The sequence below is a fragment of the Ahaetulla prasina genome, chromosome 8 (assembly GCF_028640845.1).
Source record: "Ahaetulla prasina isolate Xishuangbanna chromosome 8, ASM2864084v1, whole genome shotgun sequence".
Taxonomy (NCBI): domain Eukaryota; kingdom Metazoa; phylum Chordata; class Lepidosauria; order Squamata; family Colubridae; genus Ahaetulla; species Ahaetulla prasina.
The window spans coordinates 45,130,523-45,155,018 of record NC_080546.1 but is presented as its reverse complement, the minus strand read 5'-3'; the positions used below and the strand labels follow the sequence as shown (position 1 = coordinate 45,155,018).

At 37.5% G+C, this 24,496-nt stretch overlaps 1 protein-coding gene across 3 annotated transcripts; it reads right to left on the bottom strand.

The window, feature by feature from the left end:
• Positions 1-6,831: 6,831 nt before the first annotated feature.
• On the bottom strand, positions 6,832-24,465 carry LOC131203238 (uncharacterized). 3 transcript variants are annotated; one of them, XM_058193227.1, is made up of 7 exons: positions 24,269-24,465; positions 23,736-23,835; positions 22,649-22,965; positions 21,250-21,408; positions 15,725-15,853; positions 15,497-15,634; positions 6,832-14,265 (listed from the first exon to the last, which is right to left on the bottom strand). In XM_058193227.1, the coding sequence occupies exons 3-7, from the start codon at positions 22,649-22,651 to the stop codon at positions 14,176-14,178; spliced, it is 519 nt and encodes a 172-aa protein (XP_058049210.1). In that variant the 5' UTR covers positions 22,652-22,965; positions 23,736-23,835; positions 24,269-24,465; the 3' UTR covers positions 6,832-14,175. The 3 variants fall into 3 exon arrangements, with proteins under 3 accessions (XP_058049210.1, XP_058049211.1, XP_058049212.1); XM_058193228.1 differs by lacking the exon at positions 24,269-24,465 and having other exon boundaries at positions 22,649-22,968; positions 23,736-24,252; XM_058193229.1 differs by lacking the exons at positions 21,250-21,408; positions 23,736-23,835; positions 24,269-24,465 and having other exon boundaries at positions 22,649-23,009.
• Between the last annotated feature and the right edge of the window lie 31 nt (positions 24,466-24,496).

Below are 24,496 nucleotides of genomic sequence, written 5' to 3'. Positions count from 1 at the left end.
ATCTATTGTTTGCTCTTGTATTATTGTGATTGAAGCTGAAGTAGTCTTTAACAGGAAGGACATTGCAATAGATGATTCTATGTGTTAAACACAGGTCTTGTCGGAGTCGGCGGAGTTCTAAATTTTCTAATCCCAGGATTTCAAGTCTGGTGGTATAAGGTATTTTGTTGTTTTCAGAGGAGCAGAGAACTCTTCTTGTAAAATATTTCTGGATGCGTTCAATTATATTAATGTCAGAGATGTGGTATGGGTTCCAGACAGGTGAGCTGTATTCAAGAATAGGTCTAGCAAATGTTTTGTATGCTCTGGTTAGTAGTGTAGAGTTTTTGGAAAAGAACTTGAAGGAGCCAGAGTTGTCCAAAGACATTTCAGTAGTCATATGGCCAGCATGACTATATGCTGAGGTGCATGGATCCCTAATTTCAGATATTGTATTGCAACCTCAGATATGGAATACTGATACGGATACAGAAAATGACCAGACATCTCAGACCAGATATCTGGTCATTTTCTGTACACGGATTGTGCCGTGTCCCACTCCTCCGCTGACGGCCGGGTCGGGGAAATCCGTATCAAGCGTGCCTCTGCAGCTCTGCCAAAGTCCTATCAGAGTTCTCAAGGCAGGCAGGAGACCAGGAAGTGACTTCAGCAATCCAAGTTAGACTTTGCCTGACTCAGAGAATGCCAGAAAGCAGATCCCTTATATAGGCCATGAGGTGTGGCTCCATGACTCAGCACTTATCCAGGCCTGCCCCTCCCTTCCTTTTGGTGACGTCGCCTCTCCATTCTCCGGAAGCGTGGGTCTATCCATTGCATCGTTTCGTCTCCAGCTGTTGGTAATCTCAGCTCGTGGCTGGCTTCAGGCGCACATGCTATCGGAGGGAGGTTTGTTTGTTCGGCCTATCCGGGCATGGTGCCAGGGCTGGGGGCTGGAGGCATGCCAGGACATTCTTCAGCACTATCAGCGTCTGGCAGGAGATAAGAGGGGCCCGGCTGCGGCAGCGGGAGCGGGTAAGACACAACAGATTGAAGAATAAAAATGGGGCATTTTTTTCCTCTTTGGGCAGTAAAATGTCTTGGGCTGGTGTTGAGGAGATTAGAAGCAAAGAAAACCTTTGCTTTTTTACTCAGTAGCTTGAGAATAAATCTTCTGTCTCATTTGTATCCTTTTCCGTATTGGTGACCTATAGCTTTACCTATTTAAATCGGCTGCACAGCTCATCCATTTTGTTCCTTGTAATAATTTTTTTTTCTGCAAAGAAAAATATTGGCAGGAGTGAAAGAAAAACACAAGGCGGTTATCAGTGAAAGATGAAACTTTCTTATTTCCTACCACCCATAACATTATGTAAATGAGGAACATGATTTCACGGTAAGAGCCTTGACAGAAAGCATCTTTAATCATGTTATCTGTGTATCATAAACAGAGCTAGAGATTTTTTTATAGATTATTAACTGGTTAAAAACAAAGCAAAGACTAGTAAATAAAGATAATTGAGCAATTTGCTTAATAGAGGAAATTAGGAACTGGAGTCCCTCAAAGAGCTGTTTTGGGAACAAAGCTTTTTAACTTGTTAATGAATTATCTTGAATTAAAGATAATGAAATTTCCATAGACCTTTTGAAAAGGGATTGAAAAAAAAACTGTCAACATTTTAATGTTTTTATACGAATATATATTGTATGTATTCGATTTTGTTTATATCTCAAAAATGATGTAACAGATCTGGGAAAAGTACAGAATACATTCTCTCGCTTGGAAAAAAAGCAACTGGGGATATAATGAAGCAATATAAAGTCACACATAGCATACAGAAAGTATTTTTATCACTCTCTCACAACCAGGAGTCCAGGAGTCATTAGAAGGAGATTTAGAATACAGCCAATCACTCCCTTTCCACTTTGCCTAAATAATCTGTGGAATTCATTACTACAGGATCTAGTGATGACCACTCAGAGGTGGGTTTCAGCAGGTTCTGACCAGTTCTGGAGAACCGGTAGCAGAAATTTTGAGTAGTTCAGAGAACTGGTAGTAAAATTCTGACTACCCCTGCCCCCATCTATTCTCTGCCTCCCAAGTCCCAACTGATTGGGAGGAAATGGGGATTTTGCAGTAAACTCCTCCTGGAGTGGGGTGGGAATGGAGATTTTACAGTATCCTTCCCCTGCCACGCCCACCAAGCCATGCCACACCCACCAAGCCACACCCACAGAACTGGTAGTAAAAAAAAAATTGAAACCCACTACTGTGACCACTGACTTGGGTGCTTTGAAAGGGCATTGGAGATATTAATGAAGGACAGGTGTATTAATATTACCTATTGCCAAATTCCAGTTGCAGAATGACAGGAGTAGAGAAGTATAACTCCGTCCTACTCATGATGGCTCCCAAAGCTACTGTTTAACATGTGAAAAACACAATGTTAACATTTGGCCTGATCCAGCAGAGATGTTCTTATGATAAGCAAAGTAGTTACCAGTGTTGCTTTTTCTATACACAAAACTCTTCTTGGAGCCAGCTTTTCTCAGCCCAGCTTACTTCACAAAGTTGGTGGTAGAGGATGGAACAGTAGGTAAAAATTGGATATAAATTTAAGGAAATCTGTCAATGAATCAGTCAATTAGTAAAGTTTTAAGGGGCAGATTGAATGAAAATATACAGGCTTTAGTGAATTATTCATCATTAACTGTAATTAAACTTATTAAGAAATCCTTTTTAAAAATTCTTAATTAAATTGTAGCCCTGATTTTAGCATTGTCAAAAGCAGTAAAATCCAGGATATTAACTTTAAAAAGTAATATTTCCAATTACATTCCTGCCAAGTACGTTCAGTAGTGTTTTAACTTAATTTTGTAAGCAGTTGAAGGTAACAGAGAGTAGGAAACATTTTTAAAGAAAGCAAATGCGTAAAACATAGAAAGCCAATGATATTAGGATTTAATTTTTAGTTAATTAAATATATATTTGTTAAAAATTAGTTCAGGTGATTTAATCACTTTAATTGCAGGTGCAGTATAAACCTATTGTATGTCAAAATTTCTGTCAGTGTATGCAGATAATGGCCACCTCAGAGTCTCATTTTCCTGTGCCATATAAGATGTATTAAGTATGAATAAAAGTGAAAATAGAGTCACTCACTCCAATTTCTCAAATTCAAAGAGTTCTTATGAGCATGAGCAAAAATTCCAATCAGAACTTTTTATCCACGAATTCCCCTGAACTTACCAAGATTTCTTCCGAATAAAAACATAAGAGAACCAAACTATTATTGCCACTAAAACCTAATTTAATTTACTCTGAAATAATCCCATAAAGTTGAGTGGGATTTGTTACTCTGAAATCATTGGCTATATGATTGCTACCTAAATTTATACAGCAATTTCCTCTTTTGAAATAAAATGCAATGAAAATAATAACTCTAGGAGGAATTTCTGATACGAAAAAATTTAGCATATACTGATTTTCTTTCTTTGTCCGTTCAAGAAAATGACAGCTACTTTTTTATCTCTTATACCAGACTTGGACTTCGATGTATGTCTTTTTTTTCCTTGGACATTTAAAGTCTGCTTTTACTGCTAATTATCTAATTGTGGTTAGTGATTGCATGGCCTTCTTTACCGGTAGTCCTTCAGTTATGACTGGTGACATAGCAACTGTTCAGATTACAACAGAGCCCCCCCTCAAAAGTACATATGATCAGGGTTGGTTTCTACTTACCTTTACTATCGGTTTGCATTGTGCCCGCATGCGCACACACGTTCTTCTGCACATGCGCAGAAGAATTTTGATGACATTTTGGTCAGTGGGTGGAGCCTCCTGCTGGCTTTACTATAGAACCTGTCTGAACTGGGGACAACCCACCACTGTTTATGATCCATTCCTGAAATTATGTCCACTGCAGCATCCCTGCATTTGTTCGCACTTGCAACCTACTGCAGACTTGCTGTGTGCCCCCTGCCTATTTCCCGTCCAACCTGTCCCACTGGGTCCTCATAGGCACTGGTCCTGCTTTGCCATCCCAGCTGTTCCACATCCTTCTCCCCTTTTGTAACTGATTGCTCACTTAGCTTTCAAAGCTCAGGAGATTGGGTAGGGAAGGAGGACAGGCCGCTCTGTTGCTGGACCACATGGCGGAATCCCACAAGTAGACATCTTTTTCTGAGCAAATAATGTTTAGTGAGGAGGTTCTCCTTTCCTTGCTAAACACTAGCCTTAGTTCGCCCAGCATTAGCAAAACCCTCACCCTACTAGCACTGATGATATTTCTTAGTTTGGGTAATAAAACATCCACAAGAAAACAAACAAGTTCAGAGAGCACCAAGGAGCCCTCAAAGAGAAGCATCCATCCAGTATTCATCTGGCTAGTGTCCTGGCAGCAAACAGCCAACAGCCTGGTCAGCTTCAGCATGTTACCGCAGCCCCAGTACATGACTTGTCAGGGCTCTGCTCCATTGCACTCACCACCGGTCAGCTGAGCGACAGCTGGATCCCATCCTCCCATAGCCCCAGCCATCAGTGGGTTAGCTGACTGGAAATGTTGCCATTGCTGCCTCCTCCATGTCTGCTGCCTCCACCATGAACGCTGGAGCCTTCACTACCAAGCAGCTGATTGGTGGTTGGATCAGCCTACCAGAATACTGCTGATCAGCTGTTCTAGGTGGTGGGGATTGCCATTGTTGCTGATCACTGCCACTGCCTATCCCCACTGCCTAGAACAGCTGATCGGCAGTATTCCAGAAGGCCGATCCAACCGCCAATCAGCTGTTCAGCAGCAAAAGCTCCAGTGTTTCCTGGTGGCACCAAGCCCACTCCCCCCCCGCAATATTCGGTCTATAAGAAGCAGACATTTCTACCCACTTTTTTTGAGGAGGGAAGTGCGTCTTATAGACCAAAAAATACAGTCATTTATGCTAATTCAATTGTGCTTTTGTCATAAAAATTTAATTGATACTTGAAGGTCTCGGAAGTCTTTGTCCAGTTTTGCAATGAAAAGTACTTGCAAATAAATTAGTAAGAGACCAAGATAATGATTTCTGCCACCATGAGTACATGAAATGGAACAAACTAAATCTCTAAATTTTAAACATAACATAGCAAATTTTGGATAACCACATAGGGTCTGCCAGGAAACAATACTTATATTATGTTGGCTAATGACTAACAGCTGATCATAATTTTATTCTCATGTGGTATTTTGTGCATGGTCATAATCAATTCAATAATGTATTAATTTCATAGTCTTGTTTGGTGAAGTGTGATATTTGACTGGATTTTGGCTATAAAAATATTAAAGAGCTATATTGCTTTGCTACCAATTTTTGAGATAAGGTGCTGCTGTATGAAAGAGCACAAAGTAAAAATAAAGGAATTTATTTTCCTGTATTAAATTTTTGGTAATTTTATGAAATTCTAGACGTCTCTTATGGTTTATTTTTTCTTTGTATTTCAATATCTGTATTATTTTTGTATAATGTTGCACTTTTATGAACTGATTCATAATTTCATATTTCTCTTCCTTTGAACTTTTGTGTTTTATAATATTTGATTTGTACGCAATACTGGTCAATGATCAAACAAGGGACTTTTTTCTTTTGCTTTATCAAAGCATGTTAAGTTTAAACAAAAAAGAAAAAAATAAAGAGCAATTTATTGGAAATAAATGTTTTGGAAATGGAGGTAAACAAAGACCTTCTGCAGAATGAAGGGTATTAAGAATAAAAGTGATGATTTTGGGAGGAATGAAACTAAAACAAGGGAATATTAGAAGGAAGTATTTTAAAGATTAAATATAGGAATGATACCATTATGTCCAAGAGTAGATTAAAATAAATTCCATTGTGTCAATGTCCATGAAAAAAAACTCTAAATGCTGAATCTGGGAAAAAAAGATCTGCACATGTAATTAGTGCAAAAATGGAGAAATGTTTGTGGATGTGGTTTGCTTATAGTGACAACTTGTAGGACATATATGAGACGTCAGCGTCTGTGCCTGGTAATTGGAAGAATACCACATCCACATTTATTCCATTTGCAAAGTGAAAGGTAACAGCAATGTATGAAAAAAATAGAAGTGATTAATTTGTTAAATACACCTGAGCAAATACTGACAGTGAATATTAGATTTTTTGATGCAGAAAGGATTATCAATCTGAAAAAAAATATATCAAAAGGCATAAGATAATTGTGTTTGACAGAAAAAGTAAATGATTATATATTATATAGCACCAGTGTGAAGTAATCATTAAGGTCCTGGTTTACAAACCAGGAGACTACGTGTTCTAGTCCTTCCATAGGCATGAAAGCAGGTTGGAAGGCTTTGGACCAGTAACAGTCAGCTCAACTCACCTTACGGAGTTATTCTTGTGGGGAAAATAGGAGAAAGGAGTATTAGGTATGCCTGCAGCCTTGAGTTGCTAATGAGGCAGGATAAAAGGAAATGGCAACAAACAAAAGCAAGTAGATAAATTTGTATTTTTATCATGTTAATTGTTGAAAACATGTTAAGAAATGTGGAGATATGCAAATTCTGGAATTATAGTGATGAATAGTATGTACTGTAGTTTGTTAAAAGGAATCCATCCTTGTCAAAGGATGTAAAAACAATTGTGCAAGAGTGCATTTCTGTCTGTATTCTGCATACAGGTTGAGCATGTCAAGAGAAATGAAGCGGTTGAAGACAGTGAGAAACTTTAGTTGAGCATGTTGGCAATTCATGAAAAGATGTAATAAAAATGAATGGATACTGAATAAGCGTGAAGGCAAAAGATAAGTAGTATGAAAAAACTTTGTTGAGGTGGTTTGCACATTTATTTATTATTTATCAACAAATACAAGAAAACAAGTAACAGAGTAGACACAGACATGGACACATGAAAAAATTTTGCACAAAAAAAGATAAATTGGCAAAACATAGCTATAAACACATAGAATGTTTACATATAATTGGGAACAGTAGGACAGAGACGGTAGGCACGCTGGTGCGCTTATGCATGCCCCCTTAGGGACCTCTTAAAAAACATGAAAGGTCCACGGTAGATAGTTTACGGTAAAAGGTATGGGGATTAGAGACACTAACAACAAGATCAGGTAGATTGTTCCAGACCTTTACTACTCTATTGCAAAAGTCATATTTCCTACAATTAAGATTAGAGCAAATTACATTGAGTTTAAATCTATTGATGGCCCTTGTATTATTATAGTTGAAATTAAAGTATTCATTTACAGGTAGAACATTTTGATAAATAATCTTATGAACTAAGCATAGGTCGAAACGTAGATAACATAGTTTGAGGCTTTCTAGACCTAAGATTTCAAGCCTGGTAGTATAGGGAATTTTATTTCAAGCAGAAGATTTGAGAACTCTCCTAGTAAAATATCTCTGGACCCTCTCTAATGTAATGATGTCTGAAATACAGTGAGGGTTCCAGGCAGGTGAACAGTAATCAAGTATAGGTCTGGCAAAGGTTTTATATGCCCTAGTTTGGAGTACAGTGTTACCAGAGAGAAAATTCCATAAAATAGGATTTACAATTCTTAAAACCTTTTTTTGCAATGAAGTTACAGTGAGCTGTGAGACTTAGATCTTTAGAAATGAGTACTCCTAGGTCCTTGACAGAGTGTAGGTCAACAAGACTGAACATTTGTTAGCAGAGATTTGGAGTTGCCAATTGTTAGACCATTCAGATACATAGTCAAGGTCATTTTGAAGGGTAGCAAAGTTGTCTGTGCTGTTGATAGTTTAAAATCATCAGCAAAGAGGACACAGCTGCTTATAATTTGATCACAAAGGTCGTTCATATAAAGCAGAAAGTGTTGGACCTAGAACGCTGCCTTGGGGAACACGACTGTTGACAGGTGCAGGATTGCATCGAGATCAAATGATAGAGATGGCTTTAGTTTGTGTAGTGCCCTTATGATGGTATCTTCAGTAAAATCAATGTAGATTAGATCATTGCAATTGGATGAGGTATGACTAGGAAATGAGAGGGAGATGCCATTGCCGTTGACAACATTTAGGGAACATTTAGGGAATGATCAAATGAGATCAAAACATCCGACAAGAGAATGAATGGAGAAGACATTGTCAGATGTTACTCATGAACTCAAGAGGCGAGAACAAAAACATCATGGGAAATAATATGGGAAGAATTTCTAAGGGTAGAAAGATATGGAAAGGCACAGTGAATGGAATTGTTATAAACAAAGTTGGTATCCTTTTTCTTTATTGCTTACCTTCTATTTCTGTTATTTTCTATTTCACATTGTTTTTCTGAATTTTGTTATTTCATGGCTTAATTTTAACAGGAGGAGACTGGGAAGTATATATATTGTACAAAGAATAAAAAAGAGGAGCTTTGTGTTTTGAAAGATAAAGTTGATAATTTTATGCTATAAATGTAAATAAGGATTTAGAAAAATAATCCAGAGTTGCACATAAAGTAACTTTTAATCAAGGTCAGTTTCGCTATGAATTGCGAAATGGAACTTTAAAAAATGTTCTGTATTGTTACTGTAAACCTAAAGAAAAAAATGTAGGTGGGAATCATCTTTCCGAAGATATCCTTTAATCTTATGTGACAGCACTGTATTAACAGAAATCCCCTTTCGTCTTGGGCAGAGTCCTTATCTTGTACTATGCTTCCTTCCCTGGAGCATCTGGTTATTATGACTCCACATGATGTGTTTTGATGCACGATCGTCTCCATATTTTCATCTCCACTTATCTAATTTCCAGTCTCCCCCAGATGGGTCTAATTTCTGACAATCTGGATCATGATTTTAGTATTTTGATGGCCATTTCAAGAAGAGAAAATCGGTTTTCTGCCTTAATGATAGATTAGAAACAAAATAGTAGAGAGAAACATAAAAGTTAAAATAGTTTAGTCTTTGTTAAACATACAAACATAGACATAGGCAGCCAAAAGAATTACGAATTCGTTGGACATTATGAATATAGCACACAGATCACATCGGATGGAAAAAATGATTCATACGATCTTAGTTCTGAGAGTTTGTTTTCTGCACAATAAGCACTGCCAGTATCTATTATACTATTTGGAAATCAAAAACACATTAACTGAATCACCAAATTGCAGATCCCATCTATTTTCGATATCACTATTGCATTATTATTGCCAAGTATTTGGTTAGGATGCCAGATTAATTTCTTTTAATATTACATTGATATTTTCATTGATTAGAATTTCTGAACTTCTGAAGTGTCAAGATTTATTAATGGGTTACTAAATATCTGTTATCTGGTGGTATAGCATTCTTCTTGACTTGTCAATAGAAAAATTGCTATGTAGCAGTTTCTGGGGCATATGGGTCTGTTATTTTAAAAGCCAAATTTAGGGACGTAATAGCATGTTTGAAATGCAGGAAAAGTATCAAAGTCACCCTTTGATGTTTGCTAATATATATTAATTTTGGTAATCTTGAAAAGATTAACAGATATTTGTAGAAATAAATACTTTGGATAATAAATGTATTCTATTAATAAATGAATTCCATTAACATCTAACATTAAAAGAAATCAGAAACGTGAACATGCCTCCAACAAATATATTTAATTTTTTATCCAAGTTGAAAGACGATATAAAAATTTCATAAATTCAAATGCTATAAAAGCTTTGCATATACACATTTCCAATTGGAGTAGTATGCAAGTCCCAGAAGTGGCTTAAATCAAATCAAAAGAACTAAGCAAAATTTGGCATCAAATATATCAAGTGAAACATAGATATAAGTGGTCAGAACAGCGGGATTCTTCAAAATTCTTTTCATATTAAAATATTTACTATCTTATTCATCATTCAGTAGTTTTTCATTGTTATGCTAAACCAAAATCAAGGAAAGCAGTTCTCTAGCTTTATGGTAAGTGAGATCATAGTAAGAAAATGCAATGGCAATCCTTCACAAACTAAATTTTGCTGCTCAATTATCTGTTAATAGGGTGAAAAACAATGAAAGGATTGTCAAAGGATACATGTTAAATTCAGTTTTTGAATAATTCTTTCAACGAAACGTGTTTTCCACTGTTTGGCAGATAATTGTTTAGCTGTTTTTTGTTGTTGAAAATTTTCGGTAGCAATTTTCTTCTAATAGATAAAGCAATTTGAGATGGATTTGACAGGAAATTTGTCGGAAAGAAACGTGAAAGATTAAGCAAAGACTCTGCCATGGGGCTTAATATCAGCCTATCTCCTGCGAGTTTAAAATACAAAAACTAATCAGTTGGGAGACTTCTAGTCTTTTTTCTTTTAGTATCTGGTAGTTTGACCATTAAACAGGTGAGTATGAACTTGAATAAACAAAATGTCTTTTTATATATTTTCCTTAAAACTAACTCCACAATCGTTAAAGCTTTACTATTTCTCCCTTTTTGAAAACAAAACTGAAATAGACCTACGAGACTCTTCAGACATATATAGCAGTTTGGGAAAACTTTTATAACTGAGGGTAAAGAAAACACAACTCTTATTTCAGATTGCCATATGGATAATGCTCCAAGGTTGACTCAGCCTTCCATCCTTTATAAGGTAGGTAAAATGAGGACCCAGATTGTTGGGGGGGCAATAAGTTGACTTTGTATATAAATATACAAATAGGATGAGACTATTGCCTTACACAATGTAAGCCGCCCTGAGTCTTCGGAGAAGGGCGGGATATAAATTCAAATAAAAAAAAGAAAAAGAAGAAGAACATTTATTATCAGCATTATAGAAATATGAGACATGTTGTAGGTCTTAATTTAATATCCTTTAACTACGCAGCTAACAAGATCTTGAATGAAGGAGCACTATGCTATGGATGCATCAAGAGAAAAATTGACTTTTATAATTAACATAAGGAACTTTGAGGCTTCTAATATCCTAAGAACCAATTTGGTAAAGATACGATTTAGACTCGGAACCCCTTACCATCTCTGTTGCTCTTTTCTTCACTCTTTCTAGGGCCTCAGCATCTATTGTGTATTATGGTGACCAAAACTGGACACAGTATTTCAAGTGTGGCCTCATTAGTGCAGTATAAAGTAGTATCACTTCCTGTGATCTTGATGATATTCCTTTGTTGATGCAGGATAGGACTGCATTGGCTTTTTAGCAGCTGCAGCAACTGATGGCTCAAACCAGGGGTGAAATCTAAAAATTTTACCTACCGGTTCTGTGGGCATGGATTAATTGGTGGGCGTGGCTTGGTGGTCAGATGACTGGGTGGGCATGGGCAATAACAATAAATAACAAAAATAATAAACAAAGTATAAAAAAAACAATGAGGTACCAAAAACCAACTTTCACACTTTACACACACACAACACAACACAACACAACTGACTCACACACAATGTAAAAGCAGCTGCACTTCACACTTCACACAGCCACAAAAAGCTCAAAAACCAACTTTCACATTTTACACACACACAACTGACACACACACACACACACAAAATACCATACAGCTTTCTGAGACTTTGTGTGTTTGTGTAGTTAGAGTGAAACACTACAGAAACACACCAAATCTCAGAAAGCTGCACAAATATTTTATTTTATTATTTTATTTTATTGTGGACTTCAATTCCCAGAGTTCCTCAGCCAGACAGCATTAATCACTCAGTGGTGAAATAGATTAGCTAAATTTAGATTAGTTCAGTCTAGTGCTAAAAGCGAAACTGGGGCTTTCCGGCTATGAGAAAAGCCATGAGGTCGATCTGTAATCAGGTAAGTGTCTTAGACTCTTTTAAAAGGAGTTTTTCTACGTTTTCTACAGAAAACATGTTTTTTAAGGTTCTGCTAATGAGGAACTCAGGTGAGATCCCCAGAGTAGCCTTTAATTTTAATTTTTAAGTTTAAAGGCTGCCGATCTCAGCTGAGGGGCGGGATCCTCAAAGGCTTTTTTTTACTTTTAAAGGCAGGTTTCGGCTGAAGCAAAACCGGCTTTTAAAAGTAAAAAAAAAAAAACCTCTGCTGATGGTGCAGCTCAGCAGAGGCAGGGGGGGCGGGGCCAGGGATTTTTGCTACCAGTCCTCCGAACCAGCAGCCGCCATCGCTACCGGATCACGCGATCCCGTCCAATCCGGGAGCATTTCACCCCTGGCTCAAACCCAAGTGGTCATCAACTAAGACAGCAAGATCCCTCTCCACAATTACTGCTTTTGAGCCAGGTACCACCTATTCTATACCTCTGCATGTTTTTTCTTGCTTAAGTGTAAGACCTTACTTTTCTCACCACTGAATTGCATTTTTTTGGATAGAGCCTAGTGTTCAAGTCTGTCAAGCTCCTTCTGAATTTTATCTTCCAAAATCTTCTGCGAATTTGATGAGCACCCCTTCTATTCCCTCATCTAGATCATTTATGAAGATGTTGAAGAGCAGTGAGCCCAAGACAGAACAATGAGATACTCCACCACATGCTTCCTTCCATGTAGTTGTTGAATGCATTCTTTCCATGTAGTTGTTGAATATATGCTGAATGCATTTGGTCAGCCAACTGCAAACACATCTGGTGGTGATCCAGTATATCCCACATTGTCCTATCTTATCAACAAGTAGGCTATGATCTACATCTGTGATGGTAAACCTATGGCACGCATGCCAGAAGTGGCACACAGATCCATCTCTCCGGGCACGCAAGCCGTCACCCATTACTCTTCCGGGTTCTGTCGCGCTGGCCATCTGGTTCTCACACAAATGGGAGTGCTAGAAATTGGAAGAGCAGCTGGCCAGTGTGCATGCACGCACTGGGAAGATGATCTTCCGGGTTCTGGCACGTGCATATTGGTCTTCGCGCACGCATGCGTACCAGAAACCAGAAGACCAGGTGGCTGATGTGCATGTGCATGTCAGAAACCAGAAAATCATCTTCCTGGCACACGTATGCACACCAGGAGGCTGCTCTTCCAGTATTCGGCACATGCGCACACTCCCATTTCAGCACTCGGTGTTGAAATGGGCCACTAGCACTGATCTACATTATCAAATGCCTTACTGAAATCTAAGTTTATTATATCCACAGTATTTGCCTGATCCACTAATTTAGTCACTTTATCAGCAAAGACATTGTAAGGTGGGTTAAAAGCAAGTCATGCCGAACATGAGCATGCTGGCTTCTAGTAATTACTTTGCTAATTTCTAGAATGTGCAAAAATCCACTGTTTATCATTTCCAGGATTTTCTCAGGTGTTGATGACAAGGTGGTTGGTCTGCAGTTTTCTGGATACAGTTTTTTCCTCTTTTTGAAGACTTCTGAAAGTGTTGCTAAGAAAACTGCAGGGACTTGTTCAAGCAGTCACCAGGAGTCAACATTGACTTAAAGGGGTTCAGACTCAGACAGACCCAGACACACAGACACTCACACAGATGTCCAATTCACTTAATGTTTCTTAATTACCCCTCACTATTCTTTTTCATAAAATTAGACTTCTGACTTCGATGCTTATAGCAATACAGAGCAGAAAAACTACTACAGGTGTTCCTGGATTTAGGACAATTGAGCTTAAAAATTATGTTGTAACGTGAGACATTTGTTAAGTGAGTTTTACCCCATTTTACAACATTTTTGCCACAATTGTTAAGAGAATCACTGCAGTTGATAAGTTAGTGCTGTGGTTAAGTGAAATCTGGTTTCCCCATCAATTTTGCTTATCAAAAGATCACAAAAGGTGATCACATGACCCCGGGACACTGCAACCGTCATAAGTATGAACCAGTTGCCAAGATTCTTAATTTTGATCACATAATCATAAGGCTGCTACAAGGGCTGTAAGTGTGAAAAATGGTCACAAGTCACTTTTTTCAGTGCCACTGTAACTTTGAAACGGTCACTAAATAAACTGTTGTAAATCGGGGACTATCTGTAGCTTAGTCATTATTTAAACCTTTTGTGGCCAGATAAAGCAAATTTGTATTTAACTGTACGTGCCAAATGATACAATGCATGCATATTAAGGTATAACTTTATTCTCAAAAATAGTTTTATCATCTCCCTTAAATAACCAGAAAATAACCGTTTTCTTAGGTGCAACAAGCTTTCTAGCATGCATGAATCATAACTTCGTCACAATGGTATAAGTTTCTGATTTAAAAAATCCCTCCCAACCAGATACCCTTTTTGTACATTATAAAACAATAAACATGTTTATAATTTTTCCAGTCATTTTTAAAGGTAAAGAACCATTAATATAGATTGGTCTTCTTCATGATTCTCAAGAATTCTTCCTCATTTATTTCTCCATCTCCATCACGATCAGCTTCATCTATCATTTCCTGGGAAGCAAAAGGGAGGAGAGAACCACTGAAGATTAGGCACTGTTCTAGAAGCTCTGACACTACTTTCATGGAATACATCCTCAGCGTTAACTTATAACTTTTATAATGTTTAAACTTCAAATATTATAGAAGTTATACATACTGTTTATAAGTATTTGTATCTCTTAAACATATAAAAATGGCACCACCCTTCTACCAGTGACACAGAGAGAAAAATCCTCTGGTCTGTAGAAATACTCATATTGTTCAGGAAAAAAGTATCTGGTGAGGGGGGGGGGACGACGACAAATACAGGCTCTTTTTCACAGAATATCTACAATGATCTTGTAATGTTGAATACCAGGCAGGGGAAAAGAAACAAATTAAAATCAGATGGATTGTGTATTCTGTAACAGTGTATCACCACTAAATGCACACTGAACACGCTCATTTTGTGTAAGACGTCATTATTCTATAAACTCCGATAAACTGGAAAAGCATAACTGAACAACAGTTAAGCAGGTTATAAGCTTCTGTAATTCTTAACATATTAAAATAATTTTAACTTTAACCTATTAAAATAATTTTATCAGCTCATTAATGAGATGCCCCTACCCAATTTCAGACCCAGAACCAACAAAATGTGGGTTAGAAACACTGTGTTTCAAAAAGATATCAAGATTCAACCTCTACCCCATCTATGCATGAGATCCTTTTATCCACTTTATTATTAAATTCAATATTTTAATTTAATGCCCAATGTTTAATGTTTTTAAACTTCTTTAAGTGTTTTATTCTGATATTTATGGCATTATAACCTACCCAGAATTGCTTGATAGTAAGATAGATGGCATATAAATTTAATAAATAAACATAAAACTGATTTAGATCCTTTTAATTATTGTATCTCTGTTTTGCTTTTATTCACTTTTAAATTCTGATCATGTATTGAACTGTCTTCCACTCTGTAAACTGAACCATTAAAAATAAAATTTCCATAAAAAAGATCACGAATTGTATATTAGCAGCTAATTCAGAACCTAAGGTGAACTGTACTGAAAAAGTAAATAAAACAGACTCAGTAGTTTAACCACACAGGAAAACAACACCAGGAAGACCAATCAGTAAAAATGAACTAAAGCCTGAAGAGAAGATAAACTTTTATTAGAAACCAATAAAGAGCAGGAATTACAACTCTTAGGTGACATGATACAAAAGTCCAATGTGCTATGCAAAGCTGAACAGTTACCTGCAGTTCTTCATCCGTTAAATTTTCCCCAAGTTCCTTGGAAACTCGCTTTAGGTTTTTAAAGGAAATCTTGCCTGTACCATCATCATCAAAAAGTCGGAAAGCTTTCAGAATTTCTTCTTTAGAATCTTTTTCATTCTTACACAAACAAAGGTAAGTTAGTAAAATAAAACAAAAACACCCCGAAGTATCCTACATCTCTCAAGGATGACAGTAAAATCATGTTACCATTTTTGTGGTCATCATTGCTAAAAAGTCTTCAAAGTTTATGGTGATGCTTCCATCTTTCCCAGCGTCTGCTATCATCTTTTTAATTTCTTCTTTCTTTGGCTCAAAACCAAGAGCACGCATTGCAACCTGCAATACAAAGGCTAATAACTTGTACACATCTAATACATACTTGAAAATTACCTACAAACTTTTCTGCCTAAAAGAGTTGATCCTGATTAAAAAAATGTTAGTCCCATTGTTGTCCCAGGTATGCTATCGGTTCTTAATGTGGTGTGCTTCGCCAAACTGAGTTCCACCAGAGATAGAGACCTTTGGAAAGGTTTATTCCGTACAGAATAATGTATTCATTTATTTGTTAACTTTATTTGTTGCCTATTTTGCTAAACATCTTAATGATACTTGGGAATAGATTCCAACTCAAGCATATTGTCTATTTCTTTTATACAATTTTTACAAAGTACGTCCCATTAAAGGAATATACAGTCTTAAATAATTAAGTCTTAGATCTTTTACTGCTTTTACTCCTCCAGTCTTACTGAGGGAGTTAATAGGGATCTGCAATTAGCTTGTTTTCTGTCTAATCCATGGAAATTGTCCTATTGTTCTTACATTTCATATCCTGTTGGTTTAACAATTTCCATGCAATTTCATTTCCACATTTTTTAAAAAAAAAATTATCCTGCAATCTACAACTACTACACTGCAAAAACATATGGACTACAAATCTTGATCAGGGCCAAGCAATAGATACAATTTATATAGACGTCTGTAAAGTCTTTGATTCAGTGGTACATAAAAAACTATATAAATTTTAAAATTAAAATCCTATGGCATCTCCGGACCTCTCCATAATTGGATAACCGCTTTCCTGTCAAACAGACAACAAGTGGTCAAAATAGGGAACTCCCTATCAAATCCTGCACCTGTTAATAGTGGTATCACCCAAGGCAGCGTTCTAGGACCAACATTCTTCATATTATACATAAATGACCTTTGTGATCATATTATAAGTAACTGTTCTCTTCGCCGATGATGTAAAACTATTTAACACCAGCAGCAATGCTGCTACCCTTCAAAAAGACATTGACTTTGTGTCGGAATGGTCAAAAAATTGGCAACTCCAAATCTCAACCAACAAATGCTCTGTCTTACACATTGGCAAAAGGAATCAGAACACAAAATACAAATTGAGTGGAAATGACCTTGTCAATGACCCTCACTCTGTCAAGAACCTTGGAGTAGTCATATCAAATGATCTAAGTGCCAAAGCCCACTGTAACAACATCACCCAAAAAACATTAAGGGTTGTAAACCTAATCTTGCGTAGCTTCTCCGGTAATATTATACTATTAACCAGAGCATACAAAACATTTGCTAGACCAATTCTCGAATACAGCTCATCTGTCTGGAACCCGCACTGCATATCGGACATTAATACAATTGAATGTGTCCAGAAATATTTCACAAGAAGAGTCCTCCACTCCTCTGCTCGCAACAAAATACCTTATGCCACCAGACTTGAAATTTTGGGCTTAAAAAATTTAGAACTATGCCGTCTTCGGTTTGACCTAAGCATAGCTCATAAAATCATCTGCTACAATGTCTTACTTGTCAATGACTACTTCAGCTTCAACCACAACAATGCACGAGCACACAATAGATACAAACCTGAGGTAAACTGCACCAAACTCGATTGCAGAAAATATGACTTCAGCAACAGAGTGGTCAATGTCTGGAATGAACTATCTGACTCTGTGGTTTCATCCCCAAACCCCCAAAATTTTAACCTTAGACTGGCTACTGTTGATCTTACCCCGTTCCCAAGAGGTCTGTAAGGGGTGTGCATAAGAGCACCAGCGTGCCTAGCGTCCCTGTCCTAATGTTCCCTTTAATTGTATTCATTTTATGTATTCAATTCATGCTTATACATACATACATACATATATATATATATACATATATAATCTAATACATACTCGACAAATAAATAAATAAAAAATAATTTACAATTTGCTGTTGTTTCCCTGAGACAGCTGTTTCCCTCTCCCTTTCTCTCCAATAAGATAACTGCATAAAAGCTGGGAAAACATCCTGTGCTAAATGTTATCAACAAGTATGTGTTTCTGTTCATAAAACAATAGGTTAAACATGCCTGCTAATGAAAGTAGTGGTTTGGAACCTTGTCCAGGAGGGATTCGTATTTTCTCATCTATAGCATGTTTTTTCTAAGCACATGCCTGCCATTTGCTGTTTTATAAAGAGATCTAAGTTCCAACATCCATCACCAGTTTAAGATTAAAAACTGTTAATCTCTGAAACAATACCTGTTACTCCTGAATGTATTTGTATCTGGTAGAACTCAAGTTTCAAATCAGAAACAAGAATTGATCCATAAAGCACAAAATGTATGGTATGCTCCAGGGGTGAAATGTTCCCGGTTTGGACCGGATCACCCGATCCGGTAGTGATTGTGGCAGGTGGTTTGGAGAACTGGTAGTGATCTGGGCGTGAGGCTCCGCCCACCTTCCCAGTTGTCATTACTTCCTGGTTTTAACCAGGAAATAATGTGTTTTGTACCCTCTGCGCATGCAGGGGTACATGCCAGAATGCTTTAAAAAGTAAAAAAAAAATAAAAAAAAAATTCCGACGATCTTGCATCGCTTAGCTGATCATTGGAATTTTTTTTTTAACTTTTTAGGATTTTTTTTACTACTAGCTCGGGCGAATAGGTATTAAAAAAAAGCTTTAAAAAAGTAAAAAAAAAACTGACAATCACAGCTGTGCTGCGCAATCATTGGAGCCTTTTTTAAAAACTTTTTTAAAGCATTTTTTACTACCTATTCGCCCCAGCCAGTAGTAAAAAAATGCTTTTAAAAGGTTAAAAAAAAAAGACTCCGAGCGTCACAGCTGTGGCGCACAATCGTCAGAACCTTTTTTTATGGGGGTGGGGGTAGGGGTCTGTTTTTGCTCCCAGCAGGTTTCGTTGAAGCCTGCTAGGCCAAAAATGGGGGGGGCGGGTTTCAAAGAAAGAGAGAGAGAGAGAGAGAGAGAGAGAGGGAGAGAAAGAAAGGAGGGAGGGAAGGAAGGAAGAAAGGAAGGAAAGGAAGAAAAAGGAGAGGAAGGAAGGACTACAAACCTGGCACTAGACGCAGCTTCAGAGGATAATCCAGGGCTGAAAGGGACCTGGAGGTCATCTAGTCCAACCCTGCTCCAGTAGGACATTGTTTCTTTTGAGCCCCCAATCACATGGTTACAAAGCCACACACCCCAGTCACATCACCCCACCAAGCCACGACCACAGAAACCGTAGGAAAGAAATTTAGATTCCACCACTGGTATGCTCCCTCCGCATCTTTGGACCCAACTTTTTTGAGAACTACTGACCAATCTTAACATAATAACAGAGTTGGAAGAGACCTTGGAGGTCTTCTAGTCCAACCCACTGCCCAGGCAGGAAACCCTACACCATTTCAGACAAATGGCTATCTAACATTCCTAAGAGGACTATAAGGGGTGTGCATAAGAGCACAAAAGTGCCTACCGTTCCTGTCCTATTGTTCCCTTCATCATATCAAATTGATATAGTTGATGCATATTTTTTTTACATATATGTATATATTTTCTTCAAAATATGTTGTTTTATCTATGACAATTGTTTGTGTATACTGTTGTGATAAAAAGAAATTAAAAAAAAACATTTTCTTAAAAATTTCCAGTGTTGGAGCATTCACAACTTCTGCAGGCAAGTTGTTCCACTTAATGATTGTTCTAACTGTCAGGAAATTTCTCCTTAGTTCTAAGTTGCTTCTCTCCTTGATTATTTGCTTCTTGTCCTGCCTTCAGATGCTTTGGAGAATAGCTTGATTCCCTCTTCTTTGTGGCAGCCCCTGAGATATTGGAACACTGCTTTCATGTCTCCCCTGGTCCTTCTTTTCATTAAACTAGACATATCCAGTTCCTGCAACCGTTCTTCATGTTTTAGTCTCCAGTCCCCTAATCATCTTTGTTGCTCTTCTCTGCACTCTTTCTAGTGTCTCAATATCTTTTTTACATCGTGGCAACCATAACTGAATGCAATATTCCAAGTGTGGCCTTACCAAGGCATTATAAAGTGGTATTAACACTTCACGTGATCTTGATTCTATCCCTCTGTTTATGCAGCCCAGAACTGTGTTGGCTTTTTTGGCAGCTGCTGCTCACTACTGGCTCATATCCAAATGGTTGTCCACTAGGACTCCAAGATCCCTCTCACAATTACTACTATTGAGCAAGGTACCACATATACAGTACCTGTGCATTTTTTTTTTGCCTAAATGTAGAACCTTACTTTTTTCACTGTTGAATTTCATTTTGTTAGATAGCGCCCAATGTTCAAGTCTGTCAAGATCCTTCTGTATCTTGAGCCTATCTTCTGGAGTGTTGGCTATTCCTGCCAGCTTGGTGTCATCTGCAAATTTGATGAATTCCCTATCTATCCCCTCGTCCAAGTCACTGATGAAGATGTTGAAGAGTACTGGGCCCAAAACAGAGCCTTGGGGTACTCCACTGCATACTTCCCTCCATGTGGATGTAGTTCCATTGAGGACCACATGTTGAGTGCAGTTGGTCAGCCAGTTACGAATCCATCTGGTGGTGATGCTGTCTAATCCACATTTTTCTACTTTATCTAGTAGTAGGTTATGGTCTACTTTATCAAATGCTTTACTGAAGTCCAAGTAAATTATATTGACAGCATTCTTCTGGTCCACTAATTTTGTCATTTTGTCAAAGAATGCAATGAGATTAGTCTGGCATGATCTTCATCTTTCCCTTTTTGGGAAGATTGTTATAGTTTGCAACTGATTAAAACCCTGGAAGAAACAGATTATTTAGACCCATCTCAGTTAGATTTCAGGCTGGGATTTAGTACCAAGACAACCTTTGTTGCATTTGTTGATAACTTTTGGTGGATAGTGCATCCATTCTTGTGCTCCTTGATCTGTTAGAAGCTTTCAATACTACTGACCACAGTATCCTTCCGAGCTGGCTCTTTGGGTTGGGGGTTGAAGGCACCATTTTATGGCAATTCTCTTCCTTTTTCCAAGGCCTGTTCCAGCTGGTGCTAGTTGGTTGGGAAATTGTCCCCTGGATTCTTCTATGAGATGCTGCAGGGTTCCTCTATCTCCTCCTTTTCAACATCTACATGAAACCACTGTGAAATTATCTGATCATTTGGGGTTTGGTATCATTAGTTTTTTACTGAAGTACTGTACTACAGTACCTCTATTTTGCACTATTTTCTTATTACAGTTAACACAAAGTTTATTTAAGCAATGAAACAGCAAAATTAAGGCAACCTATAAGTTAGGCTTCCATGGGCATGACAAACAGATATGGCAAAGTTGGATTTTGCAAGCTAGTCCTGATATAGATCTTAATACACCACTTTGGGTAACATCTTAGGGTTGTAAGACAATTTTGCAGCATAAAAAAATCCAAATAAAACCAAATTGTTAAAGAAGACAAAGAAAATTAATATATACCTTCAGTTCTTTGACATCAATGCTACCGCACCCCTCAGTATCAAACAAATCAAAAGCTTCTCTGATCTCCTGCTTCTGATCTTCAGAAAGTTCATGTTTTAACCCACTACTTCTCCGACGATGGGTGCCACTCAAACCTGGTTTTTTGAATCCAGATGCCTTCAATAAATGCAAGTTAAAATAGTATTTGAAATGTCTATTTCACTGAACTTATTTTCCACATTGCCAAACAAGCCAATAGTAAACAGCCCAACTAAGACGACCATCCCCAACACTAACAGACCAAGCCACTAGAATATAAACTGACACCAAAACCCTCTCCTTACTAGCACTGATATTACCTAGTTTGGATAATGAAAGAAAACAATCAAGCTCATAGAGTACCAAGGACCCCTCATTTCAACCCTGAACTATAAATATTCTCCTTTATTGGTACACATTGCTTTCAAGTGTATATGTTCACTATATGTGGTACTTATATTGTTCATTTGTACTGCACTTAGATAGAAGCAGATATCAAAAATATTAGTTGGTAGAAAACAAAATTTTCCTCCTTAAAACCATATTTCAATTACATGTACTTTAATTGTCTACACGTCTACACAGAGGTGTAATTTGGATGTTCTCTCTAGGGGAACAACCAGAAACACTTGAAGGATGGGAAAAAACTGCAAAAAGTCGCATTTTTTAGTAAGACTGGGAAGCTGGAGTCATACATGGCACTAAGCCATGTTTACTTTTGAGTTGTGTTGTGGAAATACAGCTCTTTTATAAACTATGATTTTCAGCCCGCTGGAGTTTAGTCAGCAAGTTATGGCTGAAAACCACGCATGCAGTGCCTTTTTACTAGGTATTAACACTGCAAAGAGGAAACAAAATCCTCTGTATTACTACAATAAATATTATTTAAATCGCCCCATGTTTCCTCGTGAAGCGTTTCTTGATTTACGGTTGTTGGGCTAACTTTCTACACGGTACTTAGGACTCAGGAATATTCACTGGCAAAAAAGGCACCAGTTCTCTGCACACTCATCCAGGAATAAATAGGAAAACTTTTTTTCTCCCTTCCAGCAGAAATTCAGAAGATTGAGATACAACACCTGTTGGTTTTTTGTTTTTTTTAATAAAGACCGGTTTTTACTTTGCTCCGGTTCTAAAAATATCCGCGAGTAAAATAGGGCACAGATTTACTACAGCCAATCAGGCTGGATTTGGCGCGAAAAGTAATCCAAAAGCCACTGGTTCAGGATGAATTGCAACTGATGATCGCTAGAGATTTAATGACGCTGTAACTTAATTCGGTTAACTAGATCCAGAGAGGAGAATGCGTGAGAAAGGCTACAAAAAGATTATTAGATATTTATTTCCTTTACCAAAACCTGGGGAAAGAAACACTCACCATTATCCTACAGAAGCTGGGTTGGTTCACTTGTTCAAGAAACCACACAAACCAAACCACCTGCAAACATCGATTCCGTTCCGCCTCTTAACGTGCCCGGATTGCCCAATGACAGAAAAGATTCCCGCGAAAACTCGCCTCTCTTCGTTACACCAAGACCAATGCAGACACGCGAGTCACGGCCGGGCTTTGTGACGCCATTTAGAGCTCGTGTTGCAGTTTCCGCTGGATACACAACAAACGAAGCGCCGGAGTCCTAGTAACCAGACTCGCTCCCGAGGACTCCAGGGAGTTTGAGCGTTGGTTTCCCTGGGCAGCTGCTGATTGACAAATTATTTTGCAATAAACCGAATGGTGGCAACGGTGGGTTCAATCTGTGCTGAGATTATTGCGGTAGGGAGATCCGGAATAAGGCGTTGGCTTTTGACCACTTTCATTAATGAAACAGCAAAGGCAGCCACGTTGGTCCTGCAGGAACACCAGGCAAATCCTAAAGTGTAACCACGCAGGATTCTTGGTGTCTAGCTATTTACTTGTCACAGAAGCAAGCAGTGAAGATAAATTTATCAATGTCTCAACAGGAAACTATTGGGATTTATTTCTTATTTATTTATTGCGACTTATTTCTAAAAAGTTTTTTGGCTCAAACCTTTCATCAAATCTTTCCGAATCATTGCTTAGAGTTGTAAAGCCTCTTATTTATTTTACACTTTTCTATAAGGATCGGATTAAACTGAAGGGCAATCGGAAATAATAAAAAGCTCAAGTAAATATCTGAACGGAAAGCAAAGAGTTGGCAAATAATTATTGACATGAATGAGTTCTTAAGATGAAATAACAGACAAATGAACCAAAAGGATATCTTTAAGAGGATCACAGGCTAAAAGCGATTCATGAACTTCCTGTCAGTTATTGAGAGTTCACATAATTTACGATTTTCAATGAGCTTTAATAACTGACCTGAATATATCAATGCTTTTTTGAAGCAAATATGAAAAGTACACAAAATATTAAGACTAACATTTAACAAGACAGACACAGACTTCAGAGGATAATTAGAACTGCAGAAAAAATAATTGCTACCAACCTGCCTTCCATTGAGGTCCTGTATATTGCCCGAGTCAAAGAGGGCTGTGAAAATATTTACAGATCTCTCACATCCTGGACATAAACGGTTTCAATTCCAACTGAATTGAATATAGAGCATTGTACATCAGAACAACTAGAAGAACAGTTTTCCCCCCGAATGCCATCACTCTTCTAAACAAATAATTCCCTCAACACTGTCAAACTATTTACTAAATCTGTGCTACTATTAATCTTCTCATCGTTCCCATCACCCATCTCCTTCCACTTAGGACTGTATGACTGTAACTTTGCTGTTTGTATCCTTACAATTTATATCGATATTGTTTCCTGATTGCTTATTTGTACCCTATGACTATCATTAAGCTTAGAATTTTTGATGAACATATCTTTTCTTTTACATACATTGAGACCATATGCACCAAGGCAAATTCCTTGTATGTCCAGTCACACTTGGCCAATAAAAAATTCTATTCTATTCTATTCTATTCTATTCTATTCTATTCTATTCTAAAATGTAACAAAAGAATCCACCTTTTTCTGAGCTCGTGACCAGAATGCGTTTAAGTAATATTGTAGACTTCAAAAGTAATTTTCAAAACAATAGAAAAGAGCAGTCATTAGGATCCTTACTCAAAACCCACTCCCTGCTTTTATTTAGTTTTTTGCAACATAAGCTGCAGTCGAATTATATGAATGCTTATTATCCCGATCGAAAAGCCTCTCATGATCTCAATAGACTTTATATTTCATTCGCTTTCT